This window comes from Thermobia domestica, chromosome 13 (genome assembly GCF_964235325.1).
Source record: "Thermobia domestica chromosome 13, izTheDome1.hap1.1, whole genome shotgun sequence".
NCBI lineage: Eukaryota > Metazoa > Arthropoda > Insecta > Zygentoma > Lepismatidae > Thermobia > Thermobia domestica.
The window spans coordinates 208,497,980-208,522,107 of record NC_137466.1 but is presented as its reverse complement, the minus strand read 5'-3'; the positions used below and the strand labels follow the sequence as shown (position 1 = coordinate 208,522,107).

General features: G+C 35.0%; 1 protein-coding gene across 1 annotated transcript in view; it reads right to left on the bottom strand.

Annotated features, from left to right (window-relative positions):
• LOC145667478 (sodium channel protein Nach-like) overlaps positions 1-24,128 on the bottom strand; it is a 72,065-nt gene that overhangs the window by 28,527 nt on the left and 19,410 nt on the right. The window contains exons 5-8 of the mRNA XM_081734955.1: positions 23,423-23,558; positions 18,354-18,633; positions 17,495-17,548; positions 12,497-12,638 (exon numbers count right to left, since the gene is read on the bottom strand). Of these exons, the coding sequence (XP_081591081.1) occupies positions 12,497-12,638; positions 17,495-17,548; positions 18,354-18,633; positions 23,423-23,558 (612 nt within the window). The remainder of the gene's footprint in view (positions 1-12,496; positions 12,639-17,494; positions 17,549-18,353; positions 18,634-23,422; positions 23,559-24,128) is intronic.

Below are 24,128 nucleotides of genomic sequence, written 5' to 3'. Positions count from 1 at the left end.
TTTCATCCCTATTCTGGAATCTTCTAGTTTCCAAGAGGTCGGATGATTTTTTTTCTTTTCTTGAAATTCTAAATTAGCGCCTTCTCTAACCTTCCGGACGATTTCCGGGAACCTGCTGGTTTGGGCCGGATACGGGGATCGGATTTCAATCTTACAACCAAATTCTTGTGGGATTGGGATCTGATGGACACAGAACTTGCATCCTTGGCAGCAGGGCGTTCCTTGAGTCTACGTATTTGAGTAGACCACCCTTTTGGCATGTTAAGAATATTTTGGCTATGGATTTGTTGAGATAGAAATTCGACTTTTGTCTTTGTAGCGTTAGTTATTTCCCACTTAAGTCTTTGGCGCCACTATTTCTTCTTCTTCCTTCTTCTCTATCTCTCTCTGTCTTCATTACTTCGAGATTTTTTTTTTTAAATTTCAACCTCCCCCCCCCCCGGTTTCTGAAACTCATAAAACATACAATATTCATTTCACTTATTTCGATCGTATGTACTAACTGAGACATCGAGGGATGCAATTCGTGGAGGTATTGCAGCACAACTCAGGACCATTTTCGCGATATTTAATCCACCACGGGAGAAATTGACGAGAAGGTACACTATGCCTTCGGATTCCTAGAAACATTTGTTATTCATGGATCATACAAATTATATCCATTGACAACTGATTACTGGTTTTTATTTCTATTGATTGGTCATATAGTGTGTATGTATTAGTAGTCTGGGCCCACTAGTTTCCAATAACATTGATTTTTTTTTATATACATCTATATATGTGCTTACATAGTTTTAAAAGTTACGTGCCTGCTCATTTTGTTGCATTTCCACCTCTTATGTCAACTATTTTTTTTGTATATATACGCGGATCTTTAGTAAATTGAAAATGATTATTGATTATCGGGTTTATTCATATGAAATACAATGTTGCAACCTTATGAAGGAAAAAGGTGAATGTTGATAGTCAGGGTTTTTGTTTTGTCTTTGAGCCAAATAAATATAAATATAAATATGAATACTTGTCGAATATGAACGGTGATGTAGAATTTAAACGTCGATGAAATATTAAGATAGATATTAAAGTGAAATTTATTGTATTGATTAATATGAATGCATATATATATATATATATACGAGTATGTATGTAATGGGCTCGATATTTACCCTGGTCTTGTTAGGTTGCCATAGATTTTAGACACCCGGTATTAACTAACTATTTGTGATATATAGTATTCCCGCGTAAATTGTCATAAATTACTTTTTGTTGAGTTGTTATTAATTTTTGTAACTATTAAAGTGGAATATAATGTTAACTACTGCATGTGAATAAAACAAGTAGCGGGTCGTAAGATAAATAAGAATAACCCTAATCCTTACCCAAATTTACTTTGCGAGTGAAATTAGCAACCTACGAAACAGTGCGCCCCTCCAACGACTTTTTCCATCAGTAAACCATGAAACAAATCCTTCCCCTACGATCGGAAACCAAACTATTCAATATTTAGAATCTTTTAACTATAAGATCTATACTAGGAAAAAAATTAGTGATCTTAAATTCAACGAACTGAAATCTGTTTAATAATTTAATGTGAATACCGGAATATGTAAATATGTTCCCAATATCTGTGACTGGATTTGATAAGTTTTCCTTAATATTAACAAACTTTGAAATTTTAGATCAAGTGCGTCGAGTGACAAAGTGAAAAATATAAACATATATGTGATATGAAGCAATTAGTTGTCTATAGTTAAAACAAAACCAATTGAATACTCTCATGGACACAAACCACAGTGCGTAAAGAGAGTTAAGAAAAAAAAAAAGGGAGCTATTATCGACGTAAAAACAGACTCATAAAACTGTCGATATGTCTCCTATTGAGACAGAGACTCAATAAAATATTACTAAAGTATTTTTTTTTTTAAATGATTAACCAATTATTTTTTCTTCTTTTCCTGCAATGATATGTATTCATTGCACTGAGTTTTAAATATATATTGATCCTTGAATTTTTTTCTTGTCTCGTCTTTGGTTTAATTCTTTTCCATGTAATCCAACTTTTAATATATATATAAAAAGGGAAATGTGTTATTTGATCTTGTTGCAAGTAGCGAATTTCTGTGCATGTTTATGAAACATTCTTTTCATGTATTAAATTTTTTGTTATGTCAAACTAAATCTTCTTCTATTGAAATGTAATAAATGTCTATAGCAATGTAGTTAGGTTAGTTTAATTCAACCAAATACAACCCGAGGTATACATTGTCCTGTATGAATGTGTGTGTGAGTGAAATGTAGGTTTAGTATTAAGTGCATCCATTATTTTGACATATATGTGTGATTTATTATAATTAATGGTAGTTATCAATTAAACTCATTGAATGTTAATACTAACTTAAGTTGGCTCTATGAAGGAAGTAAAAAGGACTGAAGTAGCCTGAACGAATGATCAGCATGGGAGAACTGTGAAAGTCAAAATCTTCTACGAATATGTAATACTCTGATTTTTTTTTTCTTTGTGGTCGATTCTAACATGCCATCAACTTCGTCCTTTATTTTTCAAGTATTGGATATTAGTCTAGAACTTCTGGAAATATTGAATAAACTGTAAACTTAAACTTTCTCATCTATCTCGGATCTAGATCGGGATAATTTGGTAGTTGGGGTTAAATGGATCTAGATCGGGGATGTATGGGTTAACATGTGTCTACCCTTGATCACCTGAATACCAAATATTAACCCAATAGCTATTGGAATTCGATAATTATTCACTTTCTTTACCATATTTTTCAAAATATGCAGTAACAGTTTCCTCTTTATCACCTTCTTACTTTACCTCTTTCCTCTTCTATCTTCCTTTTCCTTTCTTCATCTTCTTCTTCTATTTTTAATAAAACTGAAAAGGGGGTCGTGACTGGGAATTCTATATGTAATAAACACGGTCATGTATTTATTTATTTTATTTTATTTTCTTTAGAAGTCCGATAAAAAGTCTTCTCATTTCGATCGAACCTACTATGTTCGAAATTAAGAAATGGAAATTATATTCCAATGTAATTAGGCATAAGCTGATAGCTTCATGAACATCCCCACCAGGGGTGAAGGGTTCCCACTCACGACTTATTTCTGTGCATCACTTTTGTTGCAGATTTTTTTTTCAATCAGTTTTAGATTGACGCGCAGCGACAGGATTCGTTGTTATGGCAACGGTGGTTGGCTGTGGCAACGGCCCCCCTCCCTTTTTTCAGTTTTAGAATGGCGACCGTGACAGGATCCACAAGACATCGACACTTACATTACTACTCGGGATGACTTACCACCACCAATTAGATCAGGTCTCCGTAAACTATTATTACAGTACAGATCTCTCTTCTCCGAGTACCCACGTCGTGTTAATGCGCCTCCATACAAAATTCAACTAAAAGATAACGAACCAGTTGTAGGACCTTGCTATTCTGTCCCACAAGCAATGCAACCCGAGTTTGAGGCCGAATTAAATAAATGGTTACGGTTAGGAATTGCTATAGAACAGATGTCCCCATACAGAAATCCTATTCATGTTGTCAGAAAGGCCTCTGGGGGCGTACGTCCCGTTTTGGACCTCAGGGCTACCAACTCAAAAATTATTTCTCCACAAGCACAGGTTGAACCAATAGACGATTTATTACATCGTGTTTCACAAGCCACTTGGTTCTCATCTTTTGATGCGTCTAGTGCCTATTATGGGATCAGTTTACACAAAGAATCATATCAATGTACTAGCTTTGTGTATAAAGGAAGGCAATATTGCCTTACCGTTTTGCCACAGGGATTGAAGAGCAGTTTGCTGTTTTTCAATCCGTTATGACTAATTTTTTCAACGACTCAACTCGTTCTTTTGTAGTTTTATACCTTGATGATGTTATGGTAAAATCGGTCACGGAAGAAGAACACTTATCTCATTTAGAAAGAACCTTTGAAATTTTCAAGAAGGCAAATTTTTCCTTAAATTTTCAAAAATGTAAGTTCTTCGCACGGGAGATAAAATTTTTAGGTCATATCATTAGTGGCAAAAAGATAAGAGTCGACCCTAAATTAAACGAACCCATTCGTTGTTTTCCGGTTCCGAAATCAAAGAAGGCATTACAAAAGTTCCTAGGTCTCATAGGGTGGAGGAGAAAGTTCGTACCAAATTTTTCTGGACTTACCGCTAAATTATATCAACTACTAAAAAAGGATCAAAAATTCACATGGAACGATGAAACATTGGAAACTTTCCATAAGTTAAAAGAGCTTATTAGCAATCCGCCTGCTCTAAGTCAGCCAGATTTCTCCCTGCCATTTCACATACACAGTGATGCGTGTATGGAAAATCTGGCTGGCTATCTTGCACAATATCCAGCAGGTCAAGAAGATCCTAATGTCATCGGATATGCTAGTCGACGGGTAAAGCCTTACGAGTTGTCTCTGTCGATCTCTCAGTTAGAACTACTGTCCGTTCTGTTCCTATGTGAGCACTTTGAACAATATATTATGGGTCGTATCACGTATGTTCATACCGACAATGCAGCAGTTACTCATGCTTTCACTCAGAAGAACCTTGAACCAAGAACCACCAGGATCTTACTTAAATTACAAAAATTTGACTTAACATTTCAGCACTGTCCAGGCCGCGAGAACTTTATCGCCGATACACTTAGTAGGTATCCGCCCGAGGTATTGCTTGAACCCGAAACCCATTATGTGCATTTCCTAACGAAAACACAATATGCTGACATTGATTTACATCATATCAAGAAAAATCAGGAAACTGATGAATTATGTCAAACGTTCTTAAAGCGATATGAAAATAGTGGTAATCAGAGTAGAATCGCAATGCATTGTGGGTTAATGTACATAAAACCGTTGCGAGTTCAAAAATGGCTTTTAGTAATACCTCAGGCTTGTATTCACCAAATTATCAGTATTGTTCACTCCACAGGTCATTTTGGAGTTCAAAAATGTTATCGCTTTTGTCGCGCAATCTTTTATTGGAAAAATCAAAAAGCTACCATAAAAAATTTCATCCGAAACTGTATCCAATGTGCGGAAACAAAGTTCGCAAACCGAACCATAGCTCAGCAAGAATATCACATAAGAGCAAATGTACCCCATGAGACTCTGGGGGTGGACCTTATTGGGAAATTACCACCTAGCCAGGGATACTATTATATTTTATCATTAATAGATATTTACTCTCGTTTTGTTACTTTTCTTCCGCTCAGAAAAGCTCATACCAAAGAAATAATAACGGTACTAGAGAGAAGATATTTTCACCTTTTACCATATCCTCAAGAATTCTTAAGCGACAGGGGCCCACAGTTCCAGTCCAAACTGTGGCAGGATTTCTGTGCTAAGTATAAAATTAAACACAAGAAAACAGCTAGCTATTCTCCTCAGGGTAACAGCATAACAGAGCGCAGCCATAAAGAGCTCAATAGGTTAGTTCGGTTATGGTGTAATGAAGATCAAACCACCTGGTATAGATATCTTGTAAAAATACAGGACCTTCTTAATAATTCTTATTGCTCAAGTATTGGTTGCACGCCGGCGGAACGCTTTCTGAGTTACTCTGCTGTTGACAACTACCGGAAGGTGTTCCCATGGCCAAAACAATTAGATTCCGTTGAAAATAGGTTTAAATTTACGGAGATAGATATAAATTCACGAAATTCTAGTAAACGGTCAACACATTCTGTTACTCTGGAGGAAGGTCAACTAGTAATGCTGAAATTACACAACTTATCGTCAATAATAAAGCAGGAATCCGCCAAATGGATGAAAATTTTCACTGGCCCGTTTATCGTGAAAAAATTATTAAAAAACTGCGCTGTTTTGTATAATCTCAAAGGTGAAAGTATCGGAACTCACAATTTTCGAAATTTAAAGATTTTCAATTGTACAGAAGATAAACGTAGTGAATTACTTGCGCAATACCCCAAGTAGATATAATACACTGTCCTAGAGTGACTGGTAACGTTTGAATGGGATGAATGAGTGTGTTAACTTAACAAGCATCATTAGTTAGTATTCCCAATTAGCAAAATTTTGTTATTCTAACAAAATTTTGTTAATGGGCCGGGGAAAACTGTAATATACCATTACAGTTGAAAGTAATGGCAATTTTTTTTTTACGCACCCTGTACCTAGTAATTTTTTTTTTAATTCAATTTCGGTTTAGTTACACAATTTATTTACTCTCTCTACTTCGAATTAAATATAATGAACCCAAAGGTTTCGTTAGTAACCATATTCCCACTGTATAATATATTTATTTATATTTTGATTAAGTGTAAAACCCATTTTCGGATATATAACTTGAATAGTTACAAGGTTTACCATTCTGACGTCATACCGAAACATAGTTCCGTTATTGGATATAAATTTTCTTAATTTCAGACCAATGTAGAATTTAGTCAGGTACCTAATCTTTCCCTCACCCCCTCTCACTAGTCCATAGTCACTTTCAGATCCGGTTATATCTGGATTTGCCAAATTTCTATTTGCTTTGTAATTTCCGCGGCTAAAGTTTTCGTTCTGATTGGAGGAATTATCTTACCTCTGGCTTTTTCGGCGCAATGTTATCAGAATAATTGAAGACACACTAGTAGGAGCAGCTTGTGATTTTCTTGCCACATATTTTTCGGGAAGGTCTCAAATTTCCAAGGACAACTAAGGTAACATATAATGTAATTCAATAGTTAAAGATTTACAACGGAATAGGAGCCCGGAAAATCCACAAATTTTGGTAAAGAAGCTGCACTTCAGTGAAATAACAAATTCCAGTTCTGTTTTCTAGGAAGCCATGTTTGCTGCCCAGCTATAATAGCAGAAGTGAAAGAGTGACTTTATTTTTTTTGTTATTCCAAATTCAATTAGGGATTAGGGACATTACGACCTGATTAGTGCATGTTGGTCGTGTATACAGTAAATGTGATTTATCATTATTTATTTCGTAATTGCATGTATGTAGTAGGTTTGATAGTACTGTAAATAATCATAATGGCAGCTTAAGTTAGCTTAAAAGGGCTCCTATCCCCTTTTCTAAATTGAACCAGTTCTAGCAGGGGAATGGGTTAGTTATTGTTCGTTTTAGGGCCTTTTCCCCTTTCAGGGGAAGGGTCCCTCCATAAACCTCGTTAAGGTGCCCCCAGGGCATCAATTTTTGGCAATCATTATGTAAACAATTGGTCAGGTCAATTAGACCTAGTGTTACTTTTCTCATTTTTGACCCCCTTTAAATTAAATAGAGCCGACTGTATATATCGACGAGGGAGTAATGTATTTTAAATCTAATGTGTTAGGTTATTTTCGTCAACATGCATGTAACTAAATGGTGCATGTTTAGTTTAGTTAGTTGTCTTTATGTATAGTACTAACAGTGGTGTATGTAGTTAGTAGGTTTGTGTGAGTGTGTGAATTTTCGATTTGGACAGTGTATATATATGCTTTAATTTAGTACCATTTTGCTAACATAAATAAACCAGAGTAAATATTAAATTTCTGATTAATGAGTACAAGTATACATTTCAGTACACGGTAAATTATGCCTCCACTACAGCGCTATAGCGTCAGTTTTCGGTAGTCAATTGTTTGTTGACAGTACGACATCGCATGACTTAGTGATTTAGATTGTTTGATTTTGGACAGTTATTCTCAAATTACTTCCCGTGGACATGGTTTTCGGTTCAGATGAGTATACCTTCGTATAAAATAGCATGAGATCTTACTGTACTGAAAATTTCAGCTTGCTAGGTCCAGTAGTTAATGAATAATCCGCTGAAATAAAGAACACCTATTTTCTTAATAGAAGTAAAGCCCATATGCTATTACTGTTTGTTTAAAAATGTAGTATTAAATTCTTTTTTTTCCCGTGGCTGTAGAAAATTCCATTGTTGCTTCAGTTTTATCAACAAATCAGAAATAGATTAATCGTTGACAATTTAACTTTCCGTAAATACATGTATGATTTTTTTTTTTAAACCTGCAAGGTAAATACAATTTGGGTGCTTCGAAATAAAGAGTACGTGGTTCGATGAATGTGATCGTGTGGTGGTTTGAGCGTGATAGATTGTGATAGTTATATATATATATTTATTACTGCGTAACGTAAATATGTGTATGGCCTGCGTGTAAAATGTACGAAATAGGGTGTTTATAAAATATTACTTCGTGCGAAAATTAGTAGATAATGAATGAATATAATGATATGTTAATAATATGATATATAATATGAATGAAATGATGACCCCTATATTTAAATGGATAGGCCTAGTGAATTTTATATAGTGAAAATATGAATATGTTTACGAAGAAAGAAAAAAAAAATCTCTCGCGTTTTGACTTCCACACCAGTGCATTCATCCAACCGAGTTTGCTACTTGGATAGTAAATTATAGTTGGGAATTGTGTGTTACTTTGCATTTATGTACCTCCTAACAACAGCCCCAGATCTTAAGCCTTTCAATAGATAGAGTAGCATCATGTGGGAATTACTTCTAAAGGTTGACAGAAATGATAATTAAGAAAACCAACTGCTATATCCTGTGATCATCGAAAAGTACAGGTTTCGGTCATTTGTACCTTTAGCATTCATTGCCTCTCCGAGATTTTTTTTTTGTTGCTTACCTTATTTATTTATTGTGCAGTGTTCATATAACTCAGTTCGGACTATCCGATTAAATTAACTGCTACTAAATTAATATTCATGTTATAGCGTACCCGGATGTCGACCCCTAGTCCCCTTAAGTATTTTTCATGTCCTTTCTTAGTTTAATTAGATGAGGGAAATTAACGACGTCCCAGACTGTGGCATGTCTGCGCTGGGTAGCCATCGGTGAAATTTGGCAATAGAAGTCTCCGATCCAAAATTCAGTTTATTTATTTAATTTTTTTTTATTTTTGGCGAATTACTAATTAGGGATACCTTAGCTATTACTCTAATTTCATCCCTATTCTGGAATCTTCTAGTTTCCAAGAGGTCGGATGATTTTTTTTTCTTTTCTTGAAATTCTAAATTAGCGCCTTCTCTAACCTTCCGGACGATTTCCGGGAACCTGCTGGTTTGGGCCGGATACGGGGATCGGATTTCAATCTTACAACCAAATTCTTGTGGGATTGGGATCTGATGGACACAGAACTTGCATCCTTGGCAGCAGGGCGTTCCTTGAGTCTACGTATTTGAGTAGACCACCCTTTTGGCATGTTAAGAATATTTTGGCTATGGATTTGTTGAGATAGAAATTCGACTTTTGTCTTTGTAGCGTTAGTTATTTCCCACTTAAGTCTTTGGCGCCACTATTTCTTCTTCTTCCTTCTTCTCTATCTCTCTCTGTCTTCATTACTTCGAGATTTTTTTTTTTTAAATTTCAACCTCCCCCCCCCCCCGGTTTCTGAAACTCATAAAACATACAATATTCATTTCACTTATTTCGATCGTATGTACTAACTGAGACATCGAGGGATGCAATTCGTGGAGGTATTGCAGCACAACTCAGGACCATTTTCGCGATATTTAATCCACCACGGGAGAAATTGACGAGAAGGTACACTATGCCTTCGGATTCCTAGAAACATTTGTTATTCATGGATCATACAAATTATATCCATTGACAACTGATTACTGGTTTTTATTTCTATTGATTGGTCATATAGTGTGTATGTATTAGTAGTCTGGGCCCACTAGTTTCCAATAACATTGATTTTTTTTTATATACATCTATATATGTGCTTACATAGTTTTAAAAGTTACGTGCCTGCTCATTTTGTTGCATTTCCACCTCTTATGTCAACTATTTTTTTTGTATATATACGCGGATCTTTAGTAAATTGAAAATGATTATTGATTATCGGGTTTATTCATATGAAATACAATGTTGCAACCTTATGAAGGAAAAAGGTGAATGTTGATAGTCAGGGTTTTTGTTTTGTCTTTGAGCCAAATAAATATAAATATAAATATGAATACTTGTCGAATATGAACGGTGATGTAGAATTTAAACGTCGATGAAATATTAAGATAGATATTAAAGTGAAATTTATTGTATTGATTAATATGAATGCATATATATATATATATATACGAGTATGTATGTAATGGGCTCGATATTTACCCTGGTCTTGTTAGGTTGCCATAGATTTTAGACACCCGGTATTAACTAACTATTTGTGATATATAGTATTCCCGCGTAAATTGTCATAAATTACTTTTTGTTGAGTTGTTATTAATTTTTGTAACTATTAAAGTGGAATATAATGTTAACTACTGCATGTGAATAAAACAAGTAGCGGGTCGTAAGATAAATATGAATAACCCTAATCCTTACCCAAATTTACTTTGCGAGTGAAATTAGCAACCTACGAAACAGTGCGCCCCTCCAACGACTTTTTCCATCAGTAAACCATGAAACAAATCCTTCCCCTACGATTGGAAACCAAACTATTCAATATTTAGAATCTTTTGACTACAAGATCTATACTAGAAAAAAAATTAGTGATCTTAAATTCAACGAACTGAAATCTGTTTAATAAGTTAATGTGAATACCGGAATATGGAAATATGTTCCCAATATCTGTGACTGGATTTGGTAATTTTTCTTTAATATTAACAAACTTTGAAATTTTAGATCAAGTGCGTCGAGTGACAAAAGGAAAAATATAAACATATATGTGATATGAAGCAATTAGTTGTCTATAGTTAAAACAAAACCAATTGAATACTCTCATGGACACAAACCACAGTGCCTAAAGAGAGTTAAAAAGAAAAAAAAAAAAGGAGCTATTATCGATGTGAGAACAAAGACTCATAAAATCGTCGAAATGTCTCCTCTTGGGACAGAGACCTAATAAAATGCTATTAAAGTATTTTTTTTTTTTAGAATGATTAACCAATTATATATATATATTTTTTTTAATTTATTTTTTTCTTTCGTTTTCCGCAATGATATATATATATTCATTACAATGAATCCTAAATGTATTGATCTGTGAATCTCCTTATTTTTGTTTTTTTTCATTTTTTTTTTTTGTCAAATTCTCTTTCATGTAATTCAACTTTTAATATATATATAGGAAGAGAAATGTGTTATTTGGTCTTGATAAAATTAGCGAATTTCTATGCATGTTAATGAAACATTCTTTCCATGTATTAAATTTTTCCATGTTATGTCCAACTAATTTTTCTTCTATTGAAATGTAATAAATGTATATAGTAATGTAGTTAGGTTAGTTTAATTTAACTAAATACAACCCGAAGTATACATTGTCCTGTATGAATGTGTGTGTGAGTGAAATGTAGGTTTAGTATTAAGTGCACCAATTATCTTGTCATACATGTGTAATTTATTATAATTATTGGTAGTTATCAATTGAACTCATTGAATGTTAATACTAACTTAAGTTGGCTCTATGAAGGAAGTAAAAAGGACTGAAGTAGCCTGAACGAATGATCATCATGAGAGAACTGTGAAAGTCAAAATCTTCGACACATATGTGATACTCTGATTTTTTTTTTTTCTTTCTGTGGTCGTTTCTAACATGCCATCAACTGCGTCGTTCATTTTTCAAATATTGAATATTAGTCTAAAACTTCTGGAAATATTAAATAAACGGTAAAACTAAACTTTCTCATCTATCTCCGAGCTAGATTGGGATAATTCGGTAGTTGGGGTCAAATGGATCTAGATCGGGGATGTATGGGTTAACATGTGTCTACCTTTGATCACCCTGATACCAGATATTTACCCAATAGCTATTGGAAATGATCACCATTAGATAATTATTCACTTTCCTTTACCATATTCCTCAAAATATCCAGTAACAGTTTCCTCTTTATCACCTTCTTACTTTACCTCTTTCCTCTTCTATCTTCCTCTTCCTTTCTTCATCTTCTTCTTCTATTTTTAATAAAACTGAAAGGGGGGTCGTGACTGGGAATTCTATATGTAATAAACACGGTCATGTATTTATTTGATTTTATTTTCTTTAGAAGTCCGATAAAAAGTTTTCTCGTTTCGATCGAATCTAGTATGTTCAAAATTAAGAAACGGCTAATATATTCCAACGTAATTAGACATAAGCTGATAGCTTCATGAACATCCCCACCAGGGGTGAAGGGTTCCCACTTACGACTTATTCTTTTCTTCAAACAGTTTTAGATTGACAAGCAGTGACAGGATTCGTTGTTATGGCAACAGTGGTTGCTGTGGCAACGGCCCCCCCTTTTCCCAGTTTTAATAATCACTACCAAGTGAGCCAGAGTCACAACCAAGTGATTTGGGGAAAAAACTAAATAATACCCGACGTATCTATTGTTTCCATTGAACTATTACGCCATGTTTCCCCAGATCCGAGAAGAAAAAGATAGATTCGAGTTATACAATGAAAAGTGCCTTTTGGCCCCTTAAACCAAAGTTCTCAAACTACACTATAACATCCACTCGTGACCCTCTTAAATAAATGAACGGAAGAGAATACTTACAAAATTCTTGCCCTGTCCATCGGTGTAACTACAAGATCATTGATGTCGGAGTCCACGGTATACGACTGGAAAGAGCACTCAGGGTAGCAATTGCATTGCATCCCAGTTTTCTCCTCTTCGTAATAAAAATGACGAAAATCATCTACAAAGAAATAAACTAAATATTATATTGCATCTCCTTCATTCTAAGTTATGTACGTGAAAATAATAATATATATAGTACAATTAAACGGCGTGACAAACATCTTGGCATTTGAAGGCGGCGCTTCAAGTTCCCTTTAAATGCTGCTAGCAAATGAGAGGCCAGCGGTATTGCCACGTTTATTTTGTACACATCCACGCTTATCCCCTGTCACCTGATCGCGCTGTAGTTTGTCTGCTTAGCCATAGCCACACCCCTTTTCCAGTTGGCAACGTCGTGTCAGAGCTTGCGTTTTATTCGTATGGCTGAAATGCCAAGATGTTTGTCACAGGCTTTCACTTCAAACAGAAAGAGAATAGAATAAATAGATAGGGAATATCTAACTCATCTTCGCTTCGCTAACAAACATTGTTCTTATTGCAAACAAAAAACACGAAACTATATGATATTATAGAAGATCTGAACTATTCGAAAATGAATGAAGGCATGTTAAAATGAATATGGGAAAGACGAAAGTGAATTATGACAACTTCACAAGGAGGTAAAGAATTGTGGTTCTAAATACAGAATTAGAAGAAGTGAATACTTAATCTCTATCTGCAACAGAAGCTGAGCTCCATCCTAGCTTAGCGGTTATTGTACGCGTCTTTGGCGTTAAAGACCCGGGTTTGGTTCCCTGGTGAATATCATGTGGTTCGGGTCCCACGTTAGCTGTAAGTTCACTTCTCATATAGCCTTGCTGCTGAATGGAACGCTAAACTCAAATTCAATCAATTCGAACAGAAGCTATTCAATGGATTTCAGTATTAAAGAAGAAATGAATGGACGTATTAGGTTGGCGAGACTGCATTCAGAAGGAACAAATATCACTGTGGTTAGTGCGCAAAACTTTCAATGAATATTTTCTGTCTGTTTTAACATATGGATCTGAGACGTTAACACTTTTAAACTTAGACATTTACCATCTACAGATTACACAACTAAGCAAGTTAGGAATCAACCGCAAAGATAGGGAAAATAATCATATGGACCACAAAAATGATACAAATGAGGGATATGAAAATAAAAGAATTTAAATGGTGGTGGTCTAGACGTACTGCAATAAGACGTAATGATCGGTAGACAAGTGCAGTTCTTCATTGGATACAAAGAATAAAGATGACCTAGGGAACGTCCATATACAAGGTAGGACGACGAAATCATGAAGCACTGCATAGCAACGAAGAAAAGAATTGCCAAAGATTGCCAAATATTGCCAAATATTGCCAAGAATTGCCAAAGCTGTGAAGAAGAGTTAAAGAAATCTTCATTTAGTAGTGGGTTGACAACCGTTGATTGTGATGCTGAATATACAACCACGGGCGTCTCTGGCATGGTCAAATTGGAGGACGCGGATGGAGACGACTAGAATACTTGTAGATCCCAACTAAAGTTACGTCAAAATTATGAGTGAATTGGAATCTACTTTACTAACGGGATCCCCCTGTTTCTACCTTTATCAACAGAATTCATCATAATTTTCTTCCATCATTGGTAGATTATTTGCCAAAATAAACTTAAGTTTATATATAATATGGTTCTTAGGTAATTTCTTTACATTGACGCAGGAATTTTACTTTTAATACTATCCACTGATTTAATATTTCTCTTACTGCTTTGGGTTCTTTTTACTATATCTTCCACGCGTATATGTTACTTCTTTACTCAGACGTCTATCTCAGCCGTTATAATCTGACCACCCCTGCTTAAATCTTTTTCATACTTATTATCGTTTCATATTATTTTCACAGCCTTTCCTTATGTTCTCCAATTTTATGTTCTCTAACTGAAAAGGTATAACCGTGGGACGTAAAACTCAAAGATTTCATTTTCAAAAGGTATATTTTCTAAGTTTTTATTTTTCATTTCGCAGTATGTTTTTGAACTTGTCCGATGAACCATCCTAAACATTGTTCGGCGTAAGCTCTAAACTGCGATAAACAAAGCCACGTGAAACTAAATCTCGCCGATTTGCTGTTGTACTCCTCCGCAAAATAGTTCATGTGATTTTATTATTACTTTTACTATGAAGCTACATATAAAACTGCTATATTATTATAAATGACAAAAATATAATAAAGATTATCTAATAATACTGCAATCGAGCGTGGCTAATGAAACAATAGAAATAAACACTAAGTATGCGCTGTAATTATGGCGCCAACTCAGCTTTGGACGGGTGTTCTGCTTTTAAAGTCTGAAAGATGGCTGGCATGAATCCCAGTTACGCGAGTGTTGTGGTGAAACACCAAGTCAAGCCTTTACTCACTAAGCAACAATTGTTTATGAGCGAAATTCAAATATTTTTTTAATCTTTCGATTTTTTTTTCTGCTGCTGCTGTAAGTATCTGGACAATACGAGACAGTATTTTCAAAACGCACGTGTATAATTTGCTCCTCCCCATGGGAAGTGCGAGTGATACATCACTAGCCTATCGTATTTGTGACAAGCGGAAGGATACAAATATTTTGTTTATCGGACTTTAGAGCTTAAGCTGAACAGGGAATAGTTTACTTCATTTTCCGTTTTAATGTCTAAAATGTACGGTTTATCCTTGTCCTCCGCCTTAAAGTGTCTTCCTCAATGCATTCTTTCCATCTTTCTCAAGCTGCAATTCGATCATTAAATACTCATTTCCATGTTTAGTTTCTATATTGTCATAGTAGTTGTCCCTTGCTTCCCTTCTACAGTATTCGCATGAAATTTACCCTCATATATAATATTCATTTTTTATCTTTATTACCTATCGTTAAATTTGCTTCTGTTACATATTTCCCTGTCTTTGTATAGATTTCCCTTCTTCATTCTCAGATCAACTTTCTATACAACCTTTCCTTCCCTTCTCCAGTCTTCCTTCGTCATGGAATCTAATTGTTGCTGGTTAAGGAATGAAAATGGGTGTTCGTGTAGCTGAGACTACTTTGACTAACCAAGTGTAACTTAAAAAAAAAAAAAAAAAAAAAAAAAAAACTTTCTTTGAAAGTGGCACACGTCAAGCGGACATCGACATAATGCTTAACAATAGATATAAATTTCATTTGTACTGCCTATGTTTTTACTTCTTCCATACAAATCTAAATACTTTCAACATTGATTCATTTCATCTCGAACTCAAAATATTTGGGGGGACGCGTTCCCCTTGTCCCCTCGTCCAGAGACGCCCGTGTATACAACTGACAGAAGCCCATTGTTTGTATGGTAAGTAGTACAATTGATTAAAAATATTCGAAAGGCATAAAATTCTGGTTCTAGAATATTTGCTAACAAGAAATTCTAATTGAACGGAACTCTGAAAAACATCTAAACAATCTATTTTAACTTAGTTTTCTCTGTATCACCAGCTGGGAGACCCGGGTTCGATTTCCGGCGGGAGCTCAAGTGGTTCGGAGTACACGTTAATCGGTAGGTCCACGTCTCATATAGCCTAGCTGCTGAACGGGACGTTAAAATCAAAATCAACTCAACTCTGTATTACCAGCGATTCAATGTCTCTTTCATAATTAAAAATTGTAAATATGTATAAATTTCATGCAAGGTGTTAGGAAACAGAACATATTTATATTTAATGAGATATTTTCTAAGTTTAACCTTATATTGTACGCACCCACCAAAGATCGGACAGTTAAATTTCCTTATCACATTTAAAATTAAGAAATTAGAATTTTTATGGTACTAAAAATTATGTCATTAGCTACCAATAGTTTGTAATATATTCAATTTATTTACTTATATATTGTAAATAAAAAATGCATTGTTATCTAGCAGATAGTATGTGTTATTTATTGTTTGTCTCTTCTTCAGGATGACACAAGTGCTCCTAACAATGACACAGATATATATATGTAATAGTGACACATAAGTCACTTGTAAATAATTCCCTCAGAAGCACAGATAACTTCTTCTCTTATTTATTAGTAAACAGTTTTCAAACACATCTACCTGTTTATTGATATGCACCTGTTGATACAAATTCAGTGAAGTTTTCCGCTTGAAATTTCTAGATTCCCACCAAGTCAATCTCTATATCTATAAATCTCTCTCTACACATCTAATTTCCCTTGGAGTGCTGCCTTGGTCTCACACAGAGAAAAATCCGTTCTCCGGACAGCGGTATATTGTACAAATATACGGTATCCTCTTGCTTACTATAGAAATCTGTCCGGAGCTACGTTATCCGTATGCTACATAGGCAGTGCCCTTAGATGTTACGCCATGCCGTTGCAGAATGTCTGACATCTAACAGCTTTCAGTATATCACATTCACATACTTATGTTACCTTGTTATATGATATATACGCCCTTTTGTATGTGAGATCCTGACCGCCTACATTGTTTCATACGGAAAGTACGTATAGATGGAACACTTATACGGAAAGTATTATAAAACATGCGTTTTCAGTTATACGTCTGATGTACGTTAAGTCCAAAAACTACAGGAATTACGCATGTAACCTATCTTTTTAAGTATGCCAGTTACATTTTTTTCTCAGTGCACTTACCAGCACGATGTCACTCGCAAATAGCATATTTCAAGATGCAAACTCTTGGATATCCTTTACAAATACTTCCATACCTTAATCAAAAAAGGTATGGGCCAAGACTAGATTCCTAGGAAGTCCCGCTTTAACTGTGAACTCTTCTGTTATCCCGCATACACTTTTCACTTCTATTCTACATCCATTATCAGGTACATTATCTTGAATTATAGAGATAAATGTGATAGGAACACATTTGTTGTTCAGTGCCCACCATGATACGTAAGACAATTTTAAATTACTACTAACATTTAGTAACTAATTTATAAAAAAATACTTACAATCATGCTCTACTAGACATGGAACATCCTCCAAAGTGCAAACTCTTTGTGTGCCTGGAAAGCAAGTGAAGTATTATGGTTATACTTTATATTTACTCTACTGCAAAAACATCATTAAGTTAAAGTTATGTGGTTATAGGACGCCAATAACCTTCTGTAATACAGAATTTTACGCTATATTTTCTTGCTTTATGCTACTACAAAATCTCAACTAAGCCATAGCTTTGCTTTCTGTTCGTGAAAGCTAAAACTTACTGAGTCTTACGTAGAAACTTTAGCTGTAATCAATTAGCTCTCAAGGTACTGTATTTCTCATGTGTCTGTGGAAAGTTACATTTTTGTTTGTAAATAAACCAAATTTAATGTGGAAAGTTACATTTAAATTTTATGTAACTTTCCACAGACACATGAGATTTAATGTGGAAGTTACATTTAAATTTACATTAAATGTGGAAAGTTACATTAAATTTAAATTTAATGTGGAAAGTTACATTAAATGTGCAAAGTTACATTAAATTCCAAATTTAATGTGGAAAGTTACTTTTAAATTGTATTTCTCATGTGTCTGTGGAAAGTTACATTTTTGTTTGTAAATAAACCAAATTTTCAGAAATCTGTATGACAATGAAATAGCTCATACCAAAAAAAGTCTTTCCTGCCATATGCAGTTACATTTCCATACTTAAACTACATACATACTGTTCTGTGGTCCAATTTCAACCCATTCAACATATGAACTCATTTTCGCCGGAAGTAGAGCTTACCATTGTTTCTTTCGATCAGCTAATTTGTGAAACCTTTTTTCATTCACTTACATGCAATCAAAACTTAGTACGAAAGGCATATGGTAATTACTTACTGCTCTCTGTTAGGTAATAAAATGGCGTACAGTTGCATAACCTTTTAAATTCATCTATCTTGCACTCTGTTATGCACGTAGCATAGCTGTACTTCTTCGTACTTTTTAATTTCTTTTCGTCTTCAAACCAGCATTTCCTTTGATGTAGACTCAAACTTCGGAGGTTGTATGCGCTGTATATTGTAGATGGAACAACAGCCAGAAAGATCTCCTTTTTGATCGGGACTATTTTCTCAACAGCCAGTGTTTCCGGAAAGTCATATGGGTAATGAATCAATACCTAGAGTAAAATCATTAATATTATTAATTATGTGTTTTAGACGGAGATAGTTTCTAGTCTGTATCCTATACTTAACTACTCGGGGTCATTAAGAAACCAAAGATAAATTGCTGACTTCCTTTGCCTTGGCGTCATAGAGAAGATATTGAAAACTGAAATTAAGATATCTACACATAACGGATGTTTAAAATAATGGCTTATACACGAACTGAGTAATTACTCTTCATTATCAAGATGAAGCACTTCTCTATACTCTGTATCTCCTGCTGCACACACCACTTTAACATATAACATTCTAACTATGTTGTTTTCCAGATTAACAATTATATGAATAAGAGGTGTGTTTAAAAAGAAACCGAACTTATAAAATAGCGTGCCAACCGAGAGCACCTGAGCGCACCTAGCAGATGTTTAGATAACAAATCACAATTTGCCTCATTTCGAAATGACCGTTACTTGCCGATCTACAGCCGCTGAGGTGAAACCGTGCACAAGCTGTTCGTCCGATTAATCATACACTGACAATGAAAGAGCTAGAGAAACAACATGTGTGTGTAATCTTTTGCTACAAAATTGGCAAAACATTTACAAAGATATTTGAATTGTTTTTCAATTCATTCAGAGTCTCCTCATCCGAAAAATACATGCATGCATGCAAAGATCAAAGTGATATTTGGTCGTTTTTTTCTTTTTTAATTAGAAAGATATTAGCCATCGTGAATTTGTATTGCGTGGTTAGATGGTTAAACACAGTTGTACCAGGACATTTTAGCGCGGTTGAGGGCTCTTGTACACAGAAAGAGTCCTGTGTTGTAGGAAAACCAGACTTGGATGATGCACAGTGCCAATGTGCTTGCTCACACTTCGCTCCTCATATGCAGTTATCTGGCAAAACATCAGATTCCTGTTGTGCTTCATTCACACTATTCTCCCGTCCTAGTCCCAGAAAATGTTTTCCTATTTCCCAAACTTCAAATCACTTTCAAAGGATGTCGTTTCCAAACCATAGACGAGATTCAGGACAATGCAACAAGAGATCTGCGCACCATCTCAAAAAGTTCGTTCCAGGAGGCTTTCTAGAAACGGAAGAAACGTTGGGAACGGTGTGTTGCAAGAAGAAGGGACTACTTTGAAGGGGGCAGTACTTAAATTGTTCCGAAATTAGTAATACAGATTTTATAGCAAAAGCTCGGTCTTATTTTGAATACACCTCCTATTAGTGTAATGTTCGTTAAACAAAAATACAATGATTGAGAAAATTTTAGTTTTATGAACTTCTAAGGACCATGTTGTTTGGAAATTCAAATTGGAATTTATGTTGTAACTGTTGTACGTATTAACTAAAACGTAACTAATTCTCTGTTCTTTTTCAGATTATTGGTAACGAGAAGAAAACTACTATGTACGATCTCCTTATCACTTTAGTCAACAGAAGTTCAACATTGTATTTGTTTTCTTATGCAATGTAAACAAATACGCTTACATATAATGACCGATTACCGTCAATTGTGGCTGCCGACCGATTACTCTAACATTTACGGTATTACTGAAAAACTTTATGGTTATATGTCATAAAAAAAAAGGCCGTATTTATGCCCTATTACCATAACTTTAACACTAATACCGTAAATTTTAGTATAATCGTTTGGCAGCCAGAATGGTCGGTAATCGGTCAGTAAATGTGGCCGTAATTGTTTAGAGTGTGGTAGTATAGGATAAGTCATAAGTATCCATACAAGATGACTAATGTTTATTTTTTATTTTCCAGGTAGTTGAACCAAAGTGAAAGAAGCGAAAGAATGCCACTTACGAAGGAAGAACGTATTGACATCATTCTGTTGGCTGGTAGTGGTACCACGCGTCATGTAGCACGTGCGTTCAATAAAACACACAGAACGCAAATAACCCATGACACAGTGGCCAAACTCATTCAGAAATTCAAGAGGACAGGTTCTGTGACCGTCTGACCTCGATGTGGAAGACCCAACATGGCAACAAATGAAGTTACATCAACGATGGTGCTGGCAGCGATGATCAAGAGTCCGGAAAAGGGAACCCGACGCTTTTCTGCAGATATTGGTATCGGCCAAAACAGTGTCATGTGTACCAGGAGAAAATTCGGGATTTGGATCATCTTAAACAAAGAATCAGTGCAGTTTGCAAGCAAGTAACAAGTGCAACATTGACAAATGTTCGTCGGAATTGGTTGGGGCTCCTGTCATTTTGTCTCGACATGCAAGGGAAACATATGGAACATATTTTATAACTGTAGTGTAGTATTATCATCATTTGTATGGAGACTTATGACTCACCCTGTAGTTGACAAGAGAAACGTATTAGAATTGCCACATCCAAAAATATTACTTCTTATATACTTGGAGAACAAGTAGTTCCGAAATTAAACATATACTGAAAATTAAACATATACTGAAAATTAAACATATACTGAAAATTAAAACGAAATGTAATAAGTAATGTACAGAAAGATGATTGTTTAAATGAATGAATGATTATACTTATAAAATTTTAAGATGAGAAAATATGCATTGATAAGTAGAGAAACAACTTTTGCCAGACATATAGTAATTATATTCAATTACCTGATTAAAATTTAGTTCGTAAAAACTTTCGAAGAAACATGTTTTCTTCACACATTTTCGTTTAAGAATTATCAAATTAAAAACGTGTTTATTTAGCGCAGAGAAATAACCATAATTCACTTTAAAAGTAATCGTTTATGATAACTGTATTCGAACTTACCATAAACGGTAAGCGATATTTATACCGTTAAGAACAGTGACCTTGCCAATATTATACGGAAGGGGGACATTCGAGTGGTTGTACACAGTTATGGCAGAAACAATTTTCTAGTAATCCTTATTCGGTGGCATGTTGTTTACCACGGTGTAGTTTGCCACGATTTTGCCACAGTATTTGCATCCCGATCTTAAGAGATCTCATTATCGTGAAGATTCACACACACACCTGGATAAAAAGGAAGGGTTGCCAGGCACTTCTGTTTGTGATCCCGTGGATCAAATAGGAAGTGTTCTCGCCTTTGAAACGAGAGTAGTCTCGTTAGACTCGCTGCTGAAAGAGAACATTCAGCTACAAACAAATGAACACAAAACATCATTAAGATCACAATAGCTTAGTAAATTGATGTAATTGCATTTTCTCATCGATATAATTGATATATAAAATATAATTGATATAATTGGAGTTCTTAATATCACCTCCTGTTACATAATGTTCCGTTTTTGTTATGCTACGCGACTAAAGAATAGGATTCTATATATGTAAGAAAAATAAATGAAATATTTCAGTTTTACGTTCCACGATTATGTCATGTAAGGTAAAGTATATGATGATGATGAGAATGAACAAAAAAGTGTGTATTGAAGAAAGTGTGAGGAAACAGCAGAACCCCGAGAAAACTCACGCACACGGTGTTTGTCCACTACAAATTATTTCGCATTCTTATAGGAGTCGCCTAGGACTAATAACCAAATATGATGTGAAGTTATAATCATCACTTTATTTCATGCTTCTGGGTGCATAAATTCTCTGTAATATATTAACTCTATAGAAAGCTTGCTGCGTGATATTAGAAACGGAAATAGCAGAAGGGCTATGTGACATCAACTTCGAGCTTCGTAAATTAACATTTACAAAGCTCGAAGTTGATGTCATATAGCAGCACGAAGAAGGGGCGCTATCAAAGTATAAAACAGCAATCTTAATAAGAGAAAAGTTTTAAAAATTGCCATGTTGCTCACCAACCTATAGTTGAGATGAGATATACGTGTTACAGTTGACATTTTGTAACGTAGCTCAGTGGTAAAGTGTTCACCTCTGTTGCTTAGGGTCTCCGGTTAGATTCCAGCTGGCGCGTAGTGGGCTTTGCGTATTTCTCTTTAGAGGATGAAATGTATCTTTAAGTTTTACGTCCTACAGTTGTGCCGGCTAGGCTAAAGGAGACGGTGATGATGAGAAAATAATACAATGGTGGAATGAATAAAGTGGGAGGAAACGGAACAACCAAAATAAAACCCATGCACATGGTGTTTGTTCATCATAAAGTTCATTTGGAGCGAGCTGGGATCAACCCAGGGCTCCAGCGCACCAGAGATAAACGCTCTACCACTGAGCCATCTCATATATCATATATCTCAATAGAATTAGCCTACACAAACTCATTAAAACATATGTTAATAAGCGATCGAGTCCTGTCTAATGTCAAACGAGCAAAAACATAAATACACTAAAACAGCTAACGGACAAAGTCAGAGGAAACGAAATGGAACATTCAAATATAATTTAAATTTTGAGAATAAACTAAAATATTTCTAAAATATCTCTGGATACAAATGTCTAATGAATACTCAAAACTATGGTTAAGGAATAGAAGCAGCAACCTTGTTTGGGGCCGTTTGTATTGTATGTATTCTATTTATAAACATAGTGAATTTGATTGTTATAATATAGTCATCTGGAAAACCCTTAGTTTATGAGTCGATTTTCTATAAATCTTCACGATTATGATTTCAGATAAATCAGAGAGAACAATACCGTGGCAAACAACACGTAATCTCTTATTCGAGGTAGTTAGAATACTAGTGATCTTCTCAAAGACATTGACGTTCTAACATACACAGGACCCTGTTATTATTGGAGATGAACATTGCAGTTTAGATTTTACTCATGAACATTATTTTTTAGAATTATTCCTTATTGCTATAAACAGTATAAGATGGACAATAATGTTCCATGAAACAATGAAACTTACCTTAAAGCCACTAAACGAAAAAAGTGTAGCAAAATATTCATCTAACTGAGGATCCAAGACTAGTGACAGTCCAAGATGAAAACTAGGTCCGCTGAGGCGATAAGGCTGTTTAGGTTTATTTTTATCATCATGTTCTCTAATTAGAGAAAAGAAAGAATGAATACTTAATGAAAAGCACTAATAAAATTATCTCTGCTTCCTATATCACTTAGTTCTTTTTTAAATTGAGCAAGGAAAACACATATTATATCAAAGTAACAAACCTTAATTAGCAATCTTAATGAATTTCTAACTAGTATCAACTATAAGGTCAGTGATGCAGCATTCAAGATCTTCGTGCTTAAGTAAGAAATTCAATCCTAAATCAAGTGGCTGCGGTGGCTCAGTGGTATAGCTATCTTCTCTACTACATGAGATCCTTGATTCAATTCCCGCCAAATGATCATTGTGGTCGACAAATACCGTGTGCGTGGAGGTCTAGCAGTTTATATCTGACAATTCATTTTCCCAAATGTATGTCGTTGTGGACTAACAGTGTGTGTTGGGGGCGCGGTGGCTAAGTAGTAGGGCGTTCATCTCCGGTGCTTGGGTCGCTGGTTCGAACACAGGTCGCGCCGTGTGGACTTTGTGGTGGATAAACACCGTGCTCGTGGGTTTTCTCTGAGTTCTCCCGTTTCCTCCCACTTTCTTCATTCCACCATTTCAT